The sequence below is a fragment of the Bos grunniens genome, chromosome 17, assembly GCF_055505025.1.
Source record: "Bos grunniens cultivar Pamir isolate PY7600 chromosome 17, Bosgru_T2T1.0, whole genome shotgun sequence".
Taxonomy (NCBI): Eukaryota; Metazoa; Chordata; class Mammalia; order Artiodactyla; family Bovidae; genus Bos; species Bos grunniens.
The window spans coordinates 57197754-57218051 of NC_141181.1; the positions used below are offsets into that span (position 1 = coordinate 57197754).

Genomic DNA, 20298 nt, shown 5'->3' on the forward strand with positions numbered 1-20298 from the left:
CCCCTGGTTCAGAATCAGAATACGATGATGTGGACTTCCCTAGTGGTCCAGTGGCTGGGACTCCATACTTCTAATGCAAGGGGCACAGGTTTGATCCCCTGCCTGCATGGTTCCTTGGGAACTACGATCCCACATGCTGTGCAGCATAGCCAAAAAGAAAGAAAGATGTGTAATAGGGTAAAGCATACTATTCAGTTCAAGAAGTCGACTGCATAAACACTTAAATCCTTGGAATTTTAATCAAAATCCAGAGTAATCATGGGAGATGAGATACCAAAAACAAAATTGCTAAAGTGATTTTAGGCCACAAAAAGCCAAAATTCTACCCTAGTGTGTTCAGTATGGACCATGCCTAGATCAGTTCTGGATAAAGTAACGTGAACAGGAGCATGTTCAACAGAGATTAGTGATAAAAGACTCAACCAGAAAAGGCTTTATGTTTCATCTGGTGGGTGTGCCTGCCACCCCACTCCACCCTACCCCTAAACCACTGCTGGTGGCCACTGCATGGAAAAGGATCATGAAACGTCACATTGCAGGACTGAGAGAGAATGAGGGCCATGATTGATTAGTAATGTCTGTCAAGGGTATAAAGGAGAATACTGATGAGTGTGCCACGTAACTGCCATCTTTAAAACCATACCACATGGGGAAAGACAGGGAGTCAACAAATGGAGTTTGCTATCCCAAGTTGTATAACCCAAAATATAATTTTCTTCAAACTGGCAAAATAGTATTATACTTTTTAAATATTAATCTTATCTTGCTAATAATGAACATGACATGCAGGCAGTAGGGGGTCAGGCTAGGTCATCTCTGAATATTCTCAGCCCTGCACAGGACTCTGTGATTTTTCAAGACACCTCATTGTACTATCCCAGCTGTGTTTGGGTGGCTTAGTCTTCCCAACAGCTTTGCTTTGAAGATGTCATGAATATTTAAATACTCCTTAGGCTAAACATTTTTCACGCTTCTCATTTCACCCACAGTCCAAAGGTGGGTTTTGTTTCACAAGAAAGCTCATTTTTGAGATGTGTGTATGTACATATATATGCATATAAACCCACTGGCATTGTTTTATATAACATACTCAGACCTCCAAGGTGTGTGTATGTAAATTCCTCCTCTTAAATTTTGACACTTGGCTCCGAAGTCAAAGTCTGTAGGTCAAGGCCACTGACGTGTCTTCAGGCATGAACCAGCAGGTGTGCTTAGTATTGATGGACTGATTATTCAGAAACAACTTGTGAGTGCTCCCACTGCAGTTATTCATTTGCTGTGACCTCAGAACCACAGTGACAGTGAGAAAGCCAATGTCCTCTTATTGGTGTTGATTAGGAAGAGGTTGAATGAGTCACAGAAGGTCCCAGAGAGAGATGGGGACAGTTAAGGCATGAAGGGTTGGTTAAGTATACATAAAGTGTTTTGTTTTTGTTGTTGTTTTAGGTTTTATACCCATCAGAGTGGAGAGAATAGGCAGAGGAAAAAAAAAAAAAACAACTGTAGAAGCTGAATGTAGATGAAAAAAACAAAACACAACAGTGGATAAAGCAGAGGAACATGGAATACCAGCACCTAATCAGGAAGGAAGATGCCTCTAGAAACAAAAGTGAAGGCAGTGGGAATGACTGAAATTCAGCTTAAGAAGCTGTAAGTTCCCCAGATCTGTCTCCCTATTTCCTGTAGCAAGACTGCCAAGATCCCAACCTGGAAAGAGACTGGAGATTTCTCCTCTAGAAAAGGTAAAACTAAAGGTCTTTGGACTAAAGGACTCCAGAACTGGGTCCCACATTTTTTTTTTTTTTTAAGAGAGAGAATGAAAACTTACAGAATAAAAATTTTTTTAAAAAATTGTTTTAATGAAAGAGCAAAAGTTAAACTCCATAGAAAGTTTAGAAAATAAAGTTAAGAAAATCACCCAAAACAGAAAGGAAAAAGACAAAGAAAAATAGGAAATAAATGAAAATTTAAAGACTGCTATAGGAAGTCTTAGAGAAGGAAATGGCAACCCACTCCAGTATTCTTGCCTGGAAAATCCCATGGATGGAGAAGCCTGGTAGGCTACAGTCCATGGGGTAGCAGAGAGTCGGACACGACTGAGCGACTTCACTTTCACTTTCACCCTGGCTGAGATCTTCCCTGTAGCTCAGATGGCAAAGAATCTGCCTGCAATGCAGGAAACCTGGGTTCGATCCCTGGGTCAGGAAGATCCTCTGGAGAAGGGACTGGCAATCCACTCCAGTATTCTTGCCTGGAGAATCCCACGGATAGAGGAGCCTGACGGGCTACAGGTCGTGGGGTCGCAAAGAGTGTCAAAGAGACACAACTAAGTGATTAACCCACCCACCCACATAGGAAGTCTACTGTCCAATAGGAATCCTTGAATGCAAGAACAGAAAAAATGGAGGGGAGGAAACTATCCATTATATAATTTATCTATCGCTGCATAAGAGAAAAGTCACCCCAGGGCTTCCCTGGTGGCTCAGTGGTAGAGCCATGTCCAGGAGACATGGGTTCGATCCCTGGTTCAGAAAGATCCACATGCCACAGGGCAACTAAACCTGTGCACCACAACTATTGAGCCTGTACTCTGCAACAAGATAAGCCACTGCCATAAGAAGCCCATGCACCAGAGAGCAGCCCCCACTCTATGAAACTAGAGAAAAACCCATGCAATAATGAAGACCTGGTGCAGTCAATAAATATATACATAAACTATTTTTTTTTAAATCACCCCAACCACACAGAAAACTTATAACAAACATTTATTCTCTTACCTTGTTTCTGAAGGACAAGATCTGCGAGCAGTTTAATGGCATAGTTCTGGCTCAGAGCCCTCCAAGAGGCTTCAAGCAAGGTGCCAGCAAAGGTTGCTGTCTCATTGGAGGCTGGACTTGGGCTTAGAGGAGTTTCTCCAGCGTGACTCACTCACATGGCTACTGGAAGAAGCCTCAGTTGCTACCTGGCTATTGGCAGGAGGCCTCGCCATAAGGCTTCTGCACATGGTAGCTGGCTTCCCCCAAAGCAAGTGATCCAGGAGAACGAAAGAACATGGCCAAATGGAAGGTACAGTGCCTTTTATACCCCAATCTCAGCAGGGAGTTACTATCACTTCACTGTATGCTGTTGGTCACAGAGACAGACCCTGGTCCAATAATGAGAACTGTACAAGGGTATGATTATCAGGAGGTGAGGATCATTGGGACCATCTTGGAGGCTGACTACCACATCCACGAAATATGTAGGTGTGTGTATATTTATTTATGTGTGTGTGTACAATATATATATATAAAATCCTGAAATTCTGAGAATTAAAATATTTATATTATATAATATTTAAGATTATATACAATATTTTAATGTATTAATATTAAACATTTAATATATTAAACATATATATTTAAATATTTCAACTCTTAGAATTTGAGGATCTAAGTTTCCAGAATTGAAAAAGCCCACTAACCACTCAGCACTATGGGTCCATGCCACAGCCCACTGTCATGGGCTTTCAAAACACCAAGGATCATATGAGCTTCCAGAGATGTTAAAAACTCAGATCACTGAAGAAGACACACAGATGACCCACAGGTACATGAAAAGGTGCTCAGAGAAATGAAAATCAAAGCCATGATGAGATGTTACTTCACACCTGTAAAATGGTTATCATCAAAAAGACAAGAGTTAACAAGTGCTGGCCAGGATACGGAGAAAAGGAAACTCTTATGCAGTGTTGGTGGGAATGTAAATTTGGACAGCTATTATGGAAAAAGTATGGAGCTTCCTCAAGAAGTTAAAAATAGAACTACCAGATGATCCAGCCATCCCACTCTTGGGTATATATCCAAAGAAGATGAAATCATCATCTCAAAGAAATATCTGCACCAACTTGTCACCAAAGAATTATTCACAATAGCCAAGACATGAGAAAAACCTGTGATAGAGGAATGGATAAAGAAAATGTGGTACAGGGAATTCTTTGGCAGTCCAGCAGTTAGGACTCAGTGCTTTCACTGCTATGGGACCAGGTTCAATCCCTGGTCAGGAAACTAAGATCTTGCTGAAATAAGAAAACCACAAGCACACACACACAAAAGAAAATCCTATCATTTGCAACAATATCAATGAACCTTGAGGGCATTATGCTAAGTGAAATAAACAGAATAAAAATGCTGCATATAACTTATATGTGGAAGCTAAAAAAAAAGAACTCATAGAAACAGTAGATTGGTGGTTGCCAAAGGCGGAGCATAGGAGCTAGAGGAAATGGGTGAAGGTGTTCAGTGGTACAAACTTCCAGTTATAAAATAAATAGAGTCTGAGGATGTAATGGTCAGCATGGTGACTAGTTAACAATACTGTAGTGTGTGCTTGCAAGTTACGAAGACAGTAGATCTTAAAAGTTCTTACCACACACAAACATAACTAATGAGGTGGTGGATATGTTTAACTAGCCTTATTGATAATCATAACACACATGTATCAAATTATGTTGTACACCTCAAACTTGCACACAATGTCATAAACCAAGTATATAGTGATGAATTAGCTGGAGAAAAAGGTCAGATCAAAAAATCAGTAGTCAGAATGGCTTCAGACTTCTCAAAGACAACATTGGAAGCTAGACAGCAATAAACACTGCCTTCAAAATCTTACAGAAAAACAATCTCCAAGTCAGAATTAAACCCTCCAAAATGGAGAAACACTGGAGAAGAAACAACCAAATTTTAGAAGCTGGGAAGTAAACTGAAAAAGAAAAAAAAAAAAAAACCTGAATTTTAAAACCTGACAATGAAGAACTTGAAAATAATGAATTAGCAGCACAAAGAATTTCTAGAAATGGACGTCCAGGGAGGGAGGGGCTGTTTGAAATACCATTAAGAGCTAAGTACTTAAGAGGCCTTTTAAGTTCTGGATATGTAAGGGACTAAATTCTGGGCATGAAAAACTTAAGTTATACCAGCCAAAGCATCAACAGAAGTACAAGAATAGAAGTGTTTTGAATCACGCTTGGTAAGTTACTGCAAGATGCGTTTTACCCAAATTGGGGAGGAAGCAGAGAAACAAGACAAGAGAAACAAGAGATGGGAGAGCCAAACACAGAGAGATATAGGGGATCTCCAGGATGGTGGTGAGGAGGGGAACCCCAGAGGGACAGCTATGTGTCAGGCTGCAGGGCAACCGGTTCAGAGTGGAGGTCAGAGGCCCTCAGGCAGGAAGCTTCTCAGGGCGATGGAACGTATGGAATACCTGATGCATCTCAATGTCTTATTGGGAATTGAGACACTCATTGAAGTCTTTGAGGTCAAATTTATAAGAGTACATAGAAAACCAAGAAAACAAAAATGAGGGCAAAACGCAAGGTAATTATTAACTCCTGGGGGAAACATTGTCCAGGAAAGAAAAGGCAACCACAGTTTACAACATGATTCAGCTGCAACTATTCACAGCTCCAGTGTTCTCCAGCCATAAGGATGTAAACACTGAATACTGAGCTAATCAAAATTACTAAAGATCTATTTTGGGGGAGTACAGAATGGCTTCCACAGGAGGAATTTAATAGAGAATGCCTAGGATGGATATGTCCAGCATTAGTAACAAGGAGATATAGAAGTTAAATACCAAAATAATCAGCTTAAGGAGGTGAGGTAGTTGATTCTGGGAGGGGAAATGAAGGAGAAAACAGAGGACTACTGTATTTTGTGGCCACTTGATAAAATCCTTTGACTTTCTAAACTGCATGTGCATTACTTTGATCTTAGAGAGAGATTAATAAGCTGCAATCAGAAATCAGGCAACAGTCACCTATCGATTTGTTCAATAAGCATTTAATGTGTGCCTACTGTATACCAGTCCCTGGGAATTTGGAGGAAAAACAAAGTTCCTTGATCCAGGCCCTTTCTTCACTGGCTCACAGTCCATTAGGTTTCTCAGCACAACCAGAGGGGTAGTGGTTCAAACTATTCTCTAGAGAGGCGTTAATATGGTGAAGAGGAGAGGCCTGGACACCTGCTTGGTCTTGAATTTCAAGCCCTGTCGCTAGTGGTTTCTGTTGGCTTACTGTGGGCAAGGGAGCAGTGAGTTTAGCCTCAAGTCATGATGGGACACAAGCAGGTAGGAAAGATGACAACTAAGATAACAACGGTCTCTAACAGGGGCAGTGAGCGATGTGGGATACATTCTCTGAAGTGCGGAGAGCAACCTAAAGGCTTGTTTCAAGCATGAGGGCCATTGTTCTGGCTGCTTGCTTTCCATGACCTCATTTAATCCTCACAGTGAACTTCGGAGGTGGCTTACCAGGTGTGAAAATGGAAGGGGTTGACTCCAGTGATATCTCAGCATTCTCTGGACCTGGCCAGTCTGTTAGGGACAGGAGAAACCAGTGGGGAAAGGAGACACATGAAGGGGATGCAGAGGTGAACACATTTTTACTCCTCTGAGCCTCCATTTCTTCATCTGGAAAACTGTTGTTTAGTTGCTAAGTTGTGTCCAACTCTTTTGCAACCCCATGGACTGTAGCCTGCCAGACTCCTCTGTCCATGAGATTTCCCAGGCAAGAACACTGGAATGGGGGCTTCTTTGGTGACTCAGTGGTAAAGAATCCAGGAGACAAGGGTTTGATCCCTGATCCGGGAAGATTCCACATGCCGCAGAGCAACTAAGCCCAGGAGCCACAACTACTGAGCCCACATGCTACAACCACGGAAGCTTGTGCATGCCTAGAACCTGTGCTCCACAACAAGAGAAGCCACCGCAGTGAGAAGCCTCTGCACCCGTACTAGAGGTTAGCCCTGCTCACCACAACTAGAGAAAGCCTGAGCAGCTACGAAGACCCAGCACAACCAAAAACAAATTAATAAAAAAAAAAACAATACTGGAGTGGATTGCCATTTCCTTCTCCAGGGGATCAAACCTGTGTCTGCCGCACTGTAGGCAGATTCTTTACCACTAAGCCACCAGGGAAGCCCCCTTCTAGAAACTTAGGGAATCATTAAGACATATCTCTCATGCTTGCTGAGTGCATTAGATAAGATGATGTATGGAAAAGTTCTTAGCACTCGCCTGGGCACAGAGTAAGTGCTCAATTAACACAAGCCCTTATTCCTTCCTAGTCCTCGTATGCTTCCAGGGTTCTCCCACACTTGGACTTCTGAAAGCTCCTCCTTCTGGTAAGGGCAGTGCACCATGCTTGTGGGAAGAAGCGGGATCAAAGCAGAAGAAAAGGGAGTCAAACAGAATTACTGTCTAACAGGGATGTGTGCTGTTGCCCTTTATTGGTTTTACATACGAGTTAGTTTACGAATACTTTCAGGAGCATGTAAGTGTGAAATTGGAAAGCGTCACTGCAGGACCGCCACGAGCCGCTGCACTGGCAATATAAAAGGCGAGGAGGGCGGGGGACATGGTGGGCCGAGGAGAGCGAGAAAAGGAGCGAGGCGGGGAACTACAGAAGGTGAGCCCCAGAAGGTATGGAAGGACAAAAAGATACGGGGCTGGGGAGCAAACTGGCTTTGAAGTTCAAAGCACAGTCATGCAGGCTGATGGCTGAACACACACTTCTCTGACTTTTTCAGCACGGCCCCCACTCTCCCACCTCGTGCTTTCACTCCAGCTATCTCCTCCATGTGATTTCCCGTTCCCCGCCACAGACACTGCTCGAGACTGGCCCAGCTTTCAGGCCAAGCTCAAATTTTATTTTCTTTCAGGAGAAATTATAAAGTGCTCCATGGCTAATAAGAATACAGACTCTGGGTCAGCAAGACCTGCTTTGGAATTGAGTTTGGTTGAACTTGAGGCAAGTTCTTCACCTCTAGAAACCTTAGCTTTCTAATCTGTGAAATGTAGATCTGTAGTCACAACCTCATAGGGTTACAATCAATAATAAATGATAATGTACACAAAGGCTAAACCCTTTGCTCAATAAATGTCAGCTGCTATTATTTTCTCAATCACCCACATTCCAGTCCCACTTCCTCCACATCTATTATACTGAACCAGAATTACTGACAACCATGGAACTATGCTTTTATCTCTAAATCCTCAAAAAGAGCCTCATCTACTACATAACATAAAATAGATGTGGCATAAATATCATGTGAATTGAATGCAATGACTATCACAGTCTCTAATTATGGACTGTTTCAAGAAGAAAAAACATCCCAAGCAACTGGGTACAGGTGACCAGATGACTGTAGGTAGGTTCCCAATCTTGTCTGGGATGAGAGTGAGGCTCTCCAGGAAACCATTCTGTGGCAGAGACACGTCAGCTCTCATAATAATAAGAGCAAGAAACAACCAACAGGTACTGAGATCTTACTACATCCTAAATAAGCACTTACTACTTCTAAGTGCTTTACCCCAAATAAATCAGCTAATCCTCAAAACAACTCCATGGAAAAGGGGCAATTCTCACCATTTCACAAAGGAGAAAACTTAAAATGACCAGCTGTCCTGGTTTGCCAGGATCTGAGGGGGTTCCTGGGATGTAAGATTTTCAGTGCAAAACCCAGAAAAGTCCCAGGCACGCTGGGGTGAGTGCCTAACACTGAAGCACACAGATGTTATGCAAATGTCCCAAGGTCAATGAGTGGCCAAACCAGGATGACAAACCCAGGACCCCCATCACCTCTACTGCAGACACAAAGGCAAAAATGAATCCACTGAGGCAACAAATTAGCCAGGTCATAAAGTGGACTCTCCACCAGGCTTCCCAGCACAGAGTCTGACACAAGTAATTCAAATGACTGGCCCAATTGTGTTCTAGCCATGCATTGCCCAGAGCTAGCCATGTGACTCTCAGGCAAATTGTTATCATCCCTGGGCCTCAGATGCTTTCAGCTTCAAGATGAAGGAAGGGGTCTAACTCAGGGATGGCAAATAACAGGCTCCCCTTGCCCACTACTCTTTCGCACTCCACCTAAACTTGGGCCACAGAATCCTTCTCAACCCAACAGAGTGGGTATTCACAACCCATTTGTAGCTGATTTTTAGCATGATTTCCTAAGCCAACATCTTTATCTTCAATGTCTATTGACACTCAACCAGTAAGCTTCCCAGGAGTCACTCTGGTCTCTTAGAATTCGGCTCTCAGACTGACACTTAAGGACGGCAGACAGATGACCATAGGATGACAATGGAAGGGACAGACTCCGTAGACTGGGCACTCCCTGTTCAGCCCTGTGTTATGGACACCACCATGGACAAGGGCAGGGACTCAGGAGAGACCACCTGGCCTTGGCATCCTGGCTCACTCACTACATACAAGCAGTGTGACCTTGTGCAAGTTACCTAAGCTGATTCTCCATTTCCTCAACTACATAATAAGGATTATAAGACTACCTACCTCCTAGGATTATAAGGATTCAATTAGTTAATATATGTAAAATGCCTAGCACACAGTAAGCAGTAGATGTGTTAGTATTATTAGAATCCTCAAAATCACCCTCCAAGGTAGATATTATTATTTAACAGATGAGGGAACTGAGGTTCAGAGGGATTACATTGCCCAAGGTCACACGGCTAGTTAAGCAGCAAAGCCGGATTCAAAGGCTGATTTCTAAGCTTTGCTCTGCCACACTGCATCTCTGTAAACACTTGATGGTGAAGTAAGTGATTCTTGACTGTCGGCAGGGCCTTGCCTGGATTCCTAGGGCTGCACGCCGCATTCCGCCCCCCCCCCACCCCCCGCCCCCCACCACCCCAGCACCTGCTTGTTCTCTCCTGGCTGGCTCTGGAACACTCCTGCTTTTACCCTGGCCCATCTACACCACTGGCAAAGGGAGCACTGATGCCAACAGATCCGAGCATCGGCCTACAGAAAACCAGAACCCAGACTGCTGAGTCTCCAGCTCCTGGGAAACAGGGGAGAGAAGCTTTACCATTTTGATTACTGGTCTTCCCCAATCTGTTAAGCAAATTCTGCCATCTTATAGATCTCTATCTTTCAGGGAATTGAGCAGACACAAATTAGAGAAAATGGGTTAAAGGGATTAAGCACCTAGGTACCTATGCTGTGTCTTATCTATCTCACTCCCCTGGGGAGCCTCCTAAACATACATATCTCTTTGTCTTAATAATCACACCTATTCACAAAAATATCAATTCCAGTTAGCATGAAAAAAGTTGCTATGGCTAACGTATTTCTGGCCATGCAATTACGTCCAATAGGGTGAGCTGGTGGTGCCGTATTTCTAGTTCATTCCATCTAGTGCTTTTTTGGTTTTTTGGCCAAGCCATGCAGCTCACAGAATCTTAGTTCCCTAACCAGGGATCAAACCCACACCCCCTGCAATGAAGTGCAGTGTCTTAACCACTGGACTTCCAAGGAAGTCCCAGTGCGCCTTGCTGGGAAAGTACTTACCCAAAAATGGGGCTTGGGGAGTCTCTAACACTAGTGAGACACCAGAAATTCGTTCTGTTCCTGCTTCTGCCCAGGTTGCTGGTGGGTGCTGAGCTTGCAGCAAGTAATGTGGAACCCTGCGGCTCTCTCTTCCAGCTGGTGACTCCACAGGATGCAACATGCAGAGTACAGCACCATGTCAGATATTTAGCTCTCTGCCCACATTTTAGAACCAGGTCAATGGCTCCTAACCCTCCTCCTCACTTTATACACAGGAAAGGCAAGAAGAAAGTGGGTTGGAAAACCAGATCCGTGTTTGCCTCTGAAGCCTTGCTCTCACTGCTCATGAGACCAAGTCAGCTCCATTCAAATGGAAGACTCTTTTGTGTTCTCAACGGTTCCTTCTCTTGCAGAACTGGCACACTCATGCCTTTTCAAAGGCAGGCAACCTCCTGGCCAGGAGTTCAGCTCTCGGGAGCTGCTCTCCTACCAAGGGAGAGTGCCAGAGTCATCTGGCAAGGTGAAAGGTCCGACCAAGTGTTTTCACCTCTAAAATTTTCTCTGGATGTGTGTCCAAGAGATGAGAGCAGATAAAAGCAAACAGCTAGGGAAGCACTGAAGGAGAAAGGTGAGAATGCTGAATCTGATTTTAACAGAAGAGGTCGGGAAAGGACAGCAAAAGGTAGTAGGTAGGAAAGCTGGCTTAGAATCCAAAAGATCTGGACTCAGCCCCTCAGTATGTGACCTTGGAGAAGTTACTGAACCATTTTCTGTGACTAATGGAACCTGCTTCCTCCTCCATAAACTGGTGATAACAATGATGTGCTCCCTCCAAGACTGTTACAAGGCTTCAACGAGAGGATGCAGGTGAAGGGCACAGCGCCGGGTCTGCCTCACTCTACCCATCATTTTACACTAACGCTGCTCGACAGCTACCATTCACGGAGCACTTACCAGGCATGGTGCTGATCTCTGGGTTTCCAAGAAGCCTTGGACTGATTTTGTATCAGTACTCTTCAACAGATTACTGCCACAATTAAGTGAGAAAACACCTCCTACAGAGGGTTTAGTCTAGAGCCTGATATATAGAGTACTCAGCTAAAAGGCAGATACTAACATCAAGGGCAAGCCACATTTGCCTTGGTAACAAATAGGAGTGAGCTCATTGACCTAAGTCTGAACCACACCCTCTGCTGCCAGCTCTCATATCCCCGATCCACAGCCCCTAGCCTACACCAGAAACTTGGCTCTTCTACAACTATGGAAGGACCCACAGACTTGAAAAGCTTGAAGGCTAAGGTGATTAGAACAGAGGAAACTTGTCAGGCAAGCAGTTACCGGGGCAAGGAATGATAACTGAAGGTCTATGGAGCTCATGGACGCTGTCTCTCGGTCTAGATGCTGGTTACACGTACGTACTCACACTGAGAAAACTTGTACAATTAAGATTTGTGCACTTTTCTATATGACTGTTGTGGTGGTTCAGTTGCTAAGTCATGTCTGACTCTGCATCCCCATGGACTGCAGCACGTCAGGTTTCTCTGTGCTCTACTATCACTTGGAGTTCCAATTCATGTCCATTGAGTCGGTGATGCTATCTAACCATCTCTTCCTCTGGTGCCCCCTTCTCCTTCAGCCTTCAATCTTTCCCAACATCGGGGTCATTTCCAATGAGTTGTATGAATAACAATAAATAACTCATTTCCAGTGAGTTGTTACAATAACAATAAAGAATTATGCAGATTGTGACTGCCCTTCTCCATTATCCAGAGTGTGGAGCAGCCCTTCCCAATGGGTGTTACAAGCACAACTGGGCTGTGAGCACAAGATGTCGTTGGCCCCCAGGGGCAGAAAGTGGCCTCACCACTTCACCCCCCCGGGGGAGCTGTGGAAACACCATGTTTTTTGGTGAGACTGGCAAGTACTGCTCTTGAGTTCTCAATGAACAGCATCCTCTTCATCAGACCAGTTTACCTTAAGGCCTTTCCTACCTTAGGTCAACCGTATTTACTTCATTTTTAATCACGTTCTTCTATCCTTTCTGACCAGAAGACAGCTTAGCTGGCTACACTTAAGGGTTGACAACCATAGACTGGCTCTTTACAGACCTGGGAGTTCATCTTGGACATCACACATATCTCACTCTTCACAGCAAGCTAAATGTCTAGGAAGTCCCTCCCTCTTCTCCAACTTCCTTCCTCCATGACCACTGAAGGGAAAACCTAAAATAAATTTTAATCATTTAGGCAATCAATGGATGTCACACAGATTACATGCTGGTTTTCTCTTTGAAAGTTTATTGTCATTTAAAGAAAAAAAATAAAACCCTCTACTTGTTACATTCACCTCTCAGAACATTTAATGTACCAGTTAATGATGTTATTGTATAAAAAAAAAAAGCCCACCAACTGCTTGAAATGGCTGTATGTTGTTATTATTTTTTGCCATGTTCTGGTATTAAAGTGTTTTAAACTCTTTGGAAAAAACGGTGTAACATTAAGTACCGAGATTTCAAATTCCCAGATTAGAAACAAGATTTTTTTATCAGGAGGAATTTTAGTAGAAATTCAAGGGTAAAAGGAAATGGTAATAGAAAATAAAAAACAAAAATATTGTAAAAAATAGGATCCCCCTCCCCTCCCCCCAGCCAGTCAAGTTAGGTTAAAAAAAAAAAAAAACAACATTGCAACCAAACCCATTCCATCCCACCCCCTGTATTTCTCTTAGAAAAGTCACCCAATCCTAAACATAGGGTCTCACACACCAATACAAGTAGCTTGATTTGCAGATCAGCTTCTGGGATCTTCTACTGGCCCCAGTTAGAATTTCTTTAAAAAAAAAAACTTAAAGTTAGGTAGTTAGTTAGACTTCTATAAATACTGGTATCCAAATCAAGGAAAATATCCTGGCTTTGGTATGGCTGCAGAAATCTGGAAACTGTTCAAGAGGACACCGGCTTAGAGAGGGAGACACAACTCCTAGGTGGAGGTAAAATAAATATTAGGGCACACCCGCAGCAAACACTGCGGGCAACACTTGAGGCTGATGCCTCGAACGAAACACGTGGACAGGTTCTTGATCAGGATCACACACATACAGCTTCTTGAATAACATACATACAGGTTCTTGATCAGATTAACATATGTATAGGTTATTGATTGGAATTGTCTGGACCAAACTTTATCCAAGTACCACTTTCAGGAAATAGTTTGAATCTGGGAATTTATCTCATGCCCTGACGAGATAAAGGCCTTTTGGAAGAACAATAACCACCTGGGTTAAAGCCAGGCCCCTCTTATTCTAGGAAGCTCAGAATCTGTTTTTTCCTTGTCTTGTTTGACTTGGCCCATCATAAAAGCACCTCTATCTCCTAACAAGGGGGCTCTTCCCTCCCTGGTCACCAACCACAGGGGTCTAACTGAGGGGCAGAACTGCTGACTCTTCACCTCTGGAGTGACTCAATAAAAAGCAAATATACCAGGATCAGGAATATAATTTACTGTGCCATATCGCAAGTGGACCACATGGTCTCCCCCATTCTCACCACATCATGACTGTGAAGGGCTGTGAGGATACTGAGAAGGTAGTGGTGTGGCAGAGTCCACGCTGAAGCGTGGCCTCAAACATTCTCCAAATTTACAGAAGAGAAAAGGCTAAAGTGCCTGGTCTTCAAATCACTATTCTTTTCATGAAAGCACAAAGGAACCACCAGGCAAGGCCAGAAAACAAGGCGAGTTGCTGCTGCTTCAATGCTGAAAAGTTGTTATCAATACAATTCTTACCACCACCACTCCCCCAAAGAAACTCTAGAGCAGTGGTAGGAAGATAAGACAATCATTAAAAAAAAAAAAAAATTTTTTTTAAACCATCTTTGATGGCAACACACACAAAATACATCTAAATAAATTTCCAGCACAGTGTGCAAGGGGATAACAAAGAGCTCCCTGATATTATGGGAGGTGACACACACCACAGCGAAAATTCAGCCAAGAGAGGGCTGCCCTTACAGCAAAGGCTGCCAAGAAAAAATAAAAGGTGAAGGCCCTGTTTAGTGCAGATCCGGTTCACTATTGTAAAAATCATCACCGTGGGAGGCTGGAAGGCAGTAAAGAAACTCAGAACGCCCGGGCAACTTCTGATAAATGACGTCATTTATCCTGTTTTCTAAATGAGACTCCAACACCAGAAGAAAATGAGAGAAAAACTGGATTATAAATTAAAACTCAAATGTACCTGTACAAGCCTTTACTCTGGGTCACTAAGGTTTGGTCTCTGTTGAAGCCAGGACTCTGGAGAAGATAATCTACTTGTCCTCACAAGTAGCTCCACAACCTACTTTGGGACATGTGTATCAAGAGATAATACGAAGACAATCACTTGAGACCAAGGGAATTGCTTACAAAGGTTTCCTAGGACACATAACGTCTACTGATTGCTCAGAGATGCTAACACTTGACCCAAATACTTTAACATCTTAAGATGGCAACAAGAATATTAAAGCAAACAATCAGCCAGTAAGTCATCTGTCCAATCTGGAGAGCGAAGGAACGTGAGCAGGGCAGGCTGTTTCATCCGGATTCATTTAGGGAGAGAGTGGGTTTAATGGTGGTCACAGCCTTCTTTGTCTCCAACCTGGGCCAGAGCTCCTGGGAGCTGACAAGGTTTCATGGGTTTGGAAGGGCCAAGGTGAAACACAGGCATCAGCAACAAGAGTGCGATCTGAGTTAAAGTGTACAGATCACTGATGACTCCACCATCCACCTCACTTCCCCACAGACCACAGACAACCCAGATCATCAGCTGGCAGCAGGGACCACCTCATCTACTTGGGAGCAGGAGACAGCAGTGAACTACACACTAACATTTCTGAAATGATCACTTCGTGTTCCAGACTGAGCTAGAATAAATCTGTGTGAACAAACCACTTGTCTAAACAACATTTGAAATCAGTACCTTCAGCACTTTATGAATATGAAACACTCTCCCTGCCCCAGCTCTGTTTACTGCAGTGCACGTTGTCTCTCATGCAAACTTTTCTGTCTTTCAGCCGGTGGAATGGATGGAACACACCAGACGTAACACAAGACATTCGTTTCTCCAAGAAGGCTTAGAGTCCGGAGAATGACTCTTCTTCTGCTAGGACCTCTGCCCCAAGCTTCTGGGGAAGCAGCGAACTGCGCTCGACAAGGAAGGGACCTATGTGATCCACTGATTGGATTCAAAAGGTGAAAACGCATTGCAGAGGGTACCCCTTCCTGCTCCTCGCCATGGAAGAAAGACCTACAGATAATAGAGAGAGCTGTCTCTTCAGAGGAGGCTTTAAAAGAGAAAAAAAAAAAAAGACAAAGCATAAGCAAAAAAAAAAAATTGGTAAAGCCAACTCCCAATGCTCCAGAGAGTACAACAGTTTCAGGGTGACGGACGACCGGAAGAAGTTGGCGCAGGGAAAGAATGATGCAAGGCGGGATGGGGCTGGCCACGAGAGTGCCTTGCAGAATCCACCACAGTGTTCTCCATCTGCCAAGGCCAAGGAGCCATTCCCAAGTTAAAAATTTTCTATTAAGAAAACAAGACAAAACCAAAAACCATTCCAGAAAAAGGGTCGAGGGAAGAAGAATACTGGAGAACATCAAGCCGCTGACCTCCGGCGGATCACAAAGAGCCCACGCTGAAGCTGGCCCAAGTAAATCCTCATCTTGGTGCTGTCGCTTGTCTTCCTCACCCAGATCTGTGGGAGAGAAGGAAAAGGAACAGGATGAGAAGGCAGTACTGAGGGACACATGTTTCAGAGCACAGGGATGTCTGCATCAACTAGGTGCCGGCAGACAGCGGGCAACCTCATCCTGTCAACCCAAGAGGCCTTCATAGGCACCTCCTTGACCTCTGGCCTCCACTACAGACAGCAGGCATCCGCACTTGAACTCATTTCTTCCAGTCACCTTTTTTACAACTTTGAGTACAAAAATGGAAAGCACAGTGATCCTGAGTTTCTTTTTCATTTCTGCCTCCATCTTAAGGACTCTTTCTTGTTTGGTTTGATTACAGCATTAGCAACATTAAGACACACATATTGATAAACAAACTTCCAAATAGGAAAATATTTTCCTTGACCCAAGGGACTTTCATGGTACAGCCTTCTAGAACTCTAGTTTCCTGGCAATTAAGGCTAATGGTCATAACAAGAAATGATAGAAAAATTAACAACAAAAAATGCCTGTGAGTGAGTGAAAGTCCAATTAGGATGCTGAGAAGGCAAAATTAGCTTAAGACAGTCCTTCCCTCCTGACAGTATCATTCTCCCACAGATGCGATCAGATGTCTGGCACTGGACAGGGCACGTATATTCTTCCACAGAACTGAGACAGAACTCTTCCAGCGGGGGCCTGCCAGAGCTGCCAGGGGCACTCAATACACAGCATCCTGCAGACAGGGAGGGGAAGGAGGGCTACCCCTCCATCACCCACCCAACCTGAGGGAGGAATTCCTGGGGGCCAGGCACTGTGATGACCAAGCTGAGCTCCTTCATTCTCAGGAAAACCATCAGAAGTACTGGCATCATCCCCATGCTACAGAAGAGCAAGGCTGAGTCCACTTGTCTGATGGAAGCCCTGGCACACGACGTCAAGGCCCCTTGCTCTTCCTCACTCAACCACAGCGCCTCACTCTTGTTCTCACCTGTTCTCTCAACCATGTACCTAACATGCAATCAGATGGAGATAAAAGTGTAATGTAAGTCTTTTAAAGATCTGCATCTCACCATATATGCAAGTGCAAGTTCACAGATCTCTCTCCTCTTTCCCCCATTCATTTTTCAGGCTTTAAAAAAGCTTATTCAAAAAAGTCGCTCAGTCACTTCTAACTCCTTGTAACGCTACAGACTGTAGCCGGCCAGGCTCCTCAGTCCATGGAATTTTCCAGGCAAGAATACTGGAGTGGGTAGCCATTCCCTTCTCCAGGGGATCTTCCTGATTGCATTGCAGATAGATTCTTTACCATCTGACCCACTGGGGGGTGGGGGGACACACATAGAATATTTTCAGTTTCATCTCAATTTCCTTACTGTGATTATTTAACAAGACAAAGACTTTAGTCAAGTACACTGGTTTAAACATAAAGACCTCACATGAAGCCAAGCTTCTAAAGGACCTTGTAGAACCATTTTAAACTGAAAACTGACTCCAAGGAGGGCTGAACAAGCAGGCAGTCACCAACATGCTCAGACCCACGACCCATGCACCAAGTCTGCCCACGGTCAAATTATGCAGCGGCCAAGTAGCTTCAGTGTTGCTTAGGATTTGAAATTAAAAAAATGAGCTGAAATATTTCTAAGAATTGAGAAAAGTTTCCCCATTGCCAGAGTTGCAAGGCTCCAATGCACTGAGGCTTCTCCCCTCCAGGAGACATGTCTCAGTCTCACTGTTCCCTTGTCAGATCTCGCTGATACTCTGTCAAAGGGAGACAATCTTCAAAAGAAAAAAAAAAAAAAAAAACCCCCCACCTAACTTGCATTTCTATTTTCCTGAAAGTCCTGAGGTGTCACAGCACAGGTTCTGAAGTTAGGTTCAGGTACCAGGAAGCCACATGCACCTTGTACAGTGGCCCACAGGGCCAGGCACATGTGCTCTGCTGTGAAATTGCAAAGCCTACTGCCAGGGAACAGCAGGCTTCTGAGATGCCCTGTTCTGACTTGGCTTGGGATGACACACAGATCCCAAGCCTACAGAAAAATAACATTCATTTATCTGGTAGGCTCTCCGTAACTACTAAGTAAACAATCATTCTGCAAACTAGTCACACTGGAGGGCATTTTCAATTCAGGAAGCTGGGAGAATAGAATAGGCTTACTTTATTTTATAATCCAGCTTCATTAGATTTACTGTGCACTGGCATGAGTAAGTTGGAGGGTAGACACATAAAAATCAATTTCTTTACAGACATTTGTGGACTGATAAAAGATCAAGCCAAAACAGCTATTAAAGTTTTAAACTGTTTTTTGACTACTAACAATACCCAGTTACACACTGCTGACAGCCTGCTAATGAAGGGCCAGCAGGAGAACGCACAGACCAGTCCCATCGTCCTCGGCCTCAAGACCCTCTGAGCTGACTTTCAACCAGCCCCCATCCCACAAGAGTAACTGGAGGACACCAGTCCCTGAAGATATGAGCCTAGCATCTCCTTGCTCAGAAGCACAACAGGACATACAGGATGAGAGAGACAGCAGGCGAGAAGTGGCATGTGGGTCAGAAGAGACCACCACCCATTTATTGAGCACTTACTGTGTGCCAGGTGCCTTGCTAGATCCTCAGAGCGAGAAACAAATCTGAGTACCCATGAGAGCTCGAGAGAGAGAACAACAAAGACAAGCTGGCTCCACAGGCAAGTCCCATCCTCAGTGGACTGTTTCCTTAAAAAGTGGCATGATTTCAATGTGCAGACGGCAAACCGACTTGCCTTGTGTTCCTTCGTGCAGTCTATCTCAGTGGTGCCTGACTCAACTACTCTGTAGGGAGTTCACAATCACAAGGAATATACAAACCCACATATACTGTAATCATGCAAAGAGATTTTCAAGAGCAATATGTGCAATTTCTGCCTGAAAGTGCTACCTTTCGAATCTAACCCACATACAATATAGTGGGTACAGTGATTCCACTGCACTTCCGTGGTGGTGCTTGCATTGCAGGTTTGTCCCACTTTGCATTCCTAAAGGGTGAGGGAGTTCAGTCCTTACTTCATTGGCTCCAACGGAGCTGATCACACAGCTCAGTTTCTGGTTGTCCTTCGATTCCAGATAGATGGCTTGGCTCTTATGGTACCTGCCAGAAACAAGACATACACTTATTTTTTTAACCACCTTTTTGAGATATGATTGACATCTGAAATGTGGTACATATTTAATGTACACAAATAAGTGAGTTTGAGAATAAGTACATGCCCATGAAATCATCACCACCAGTCATAAACATCTGTCTCCTCCCAAAGTCTTTCCCATCCTCTTTATTATAACTATAGTTTTGTAGCTTTTTTTTTTCTTTTTTTGGTAAGAATATTTAACATAAGGGCTTTCCTTGTGGCTCAGCTGGTAAAGAATCCACCTGCAATGTGGGAGACCTGGGTTCGATCCCTGGGTTGGGAAGATCCCCTGGAGAAGAGAAAGGCTACTCACTCTAGTATTCTGAGCTGGAGAATTCCATGGACTGTATAGTCCATGGGGTTGCAAAGAGTCAGACATGACTGAGCAACTTTCACTTCACTTTCACTTAACCCTCTTAAAAATTTTAAGTATGTAAGTACTGGCACAAATTTAAGAAAGTAATAAAGAAATGAAGAAAAGGAGGGGAGAAAAAAAATACCACCACAACAAAAAATATAATTAAAGGAGTCTTAATTTATATTTGAGGAACAGCCTGGATTTCAAGTTTAATTTCAATGCTTCCATTCCTTGGATTAGACAATCTCCTAATCTTCTAAGTCTAAAATCTACATTCTTGGTCTCACTGCAGAGTGGAAAAGGGGGCCAAAGAAAGGGCTGGAAAACCAACTCTGTATTTGGTTTTTTATTTAAGACTATGTGACCCAGTTCACTAGTGGAGCTGATGGAATTCCAGCTGAGCTATTTCAAATCCCAAAAGATGATGCTGTGAATGTGCTGCACTCAATATGTCAGCAAATTTGGAAACTCAGCAGTGGCCACAGGACTGGAATAAGTCAGTTTTCATTCCAATCCCAAAGAAAGGCAATGACAAAGAATATTCAAACTGCCACACAATTGCACTCATCTCACATGCTAGTAAAGTAATGCTCAAAATTCTCCAAGCCAGGCTTCAGCAATACATGAACCGTGAACTTCCAGATGTTTAAGCTGGTTTTAGAAAACACAAAGGAACCAGAGATCAAATTGTCAACATCCGCTGGATCATCAAAAAACCAAGAGAGTTCCAGAAAAATATCTATTTCTG

At 43.7% G+C, this 20298-nt stretch overlaps 1 protein-coding gene across 2 annotated transcripts in view; it reads right to left on the reverse strand.

Moving 5' to 3' along the window:
- Window positions 1-12613: 12613 nt before the first annotated feature.
- Window positions 12614-20298, reverse strand: part of SUDS3 (SIN3A corepressor complex component SDS3) — a 37959-nt gene continuing 30274 nt past the window's right edge. The window contains exons 11-13 of one of the 2 annotated variants that reach the window (XM_086347994.1): window positions 19071-19155; window positions 15979-16064; window positions 12614-13164 (exon numbers count right to left, since the gene is read on the reverse strand). In XM_086347994.1, coding sequence (XP_086204120.1) covers window positions 13143-13164; window positions 15979-16064; window positions 19071-19155 — 193 coding nt within the window. In that variant the 3' untranslated portion in view covers window positions 12614-13142. Of the gene's footprint in view, window positions 13165-15876; window positions 16065-19070; window positions 19156-20298 lie in introns of those variants that run through there. The other variant, XM_086347995.1, reaches the window with a different exon arrangement.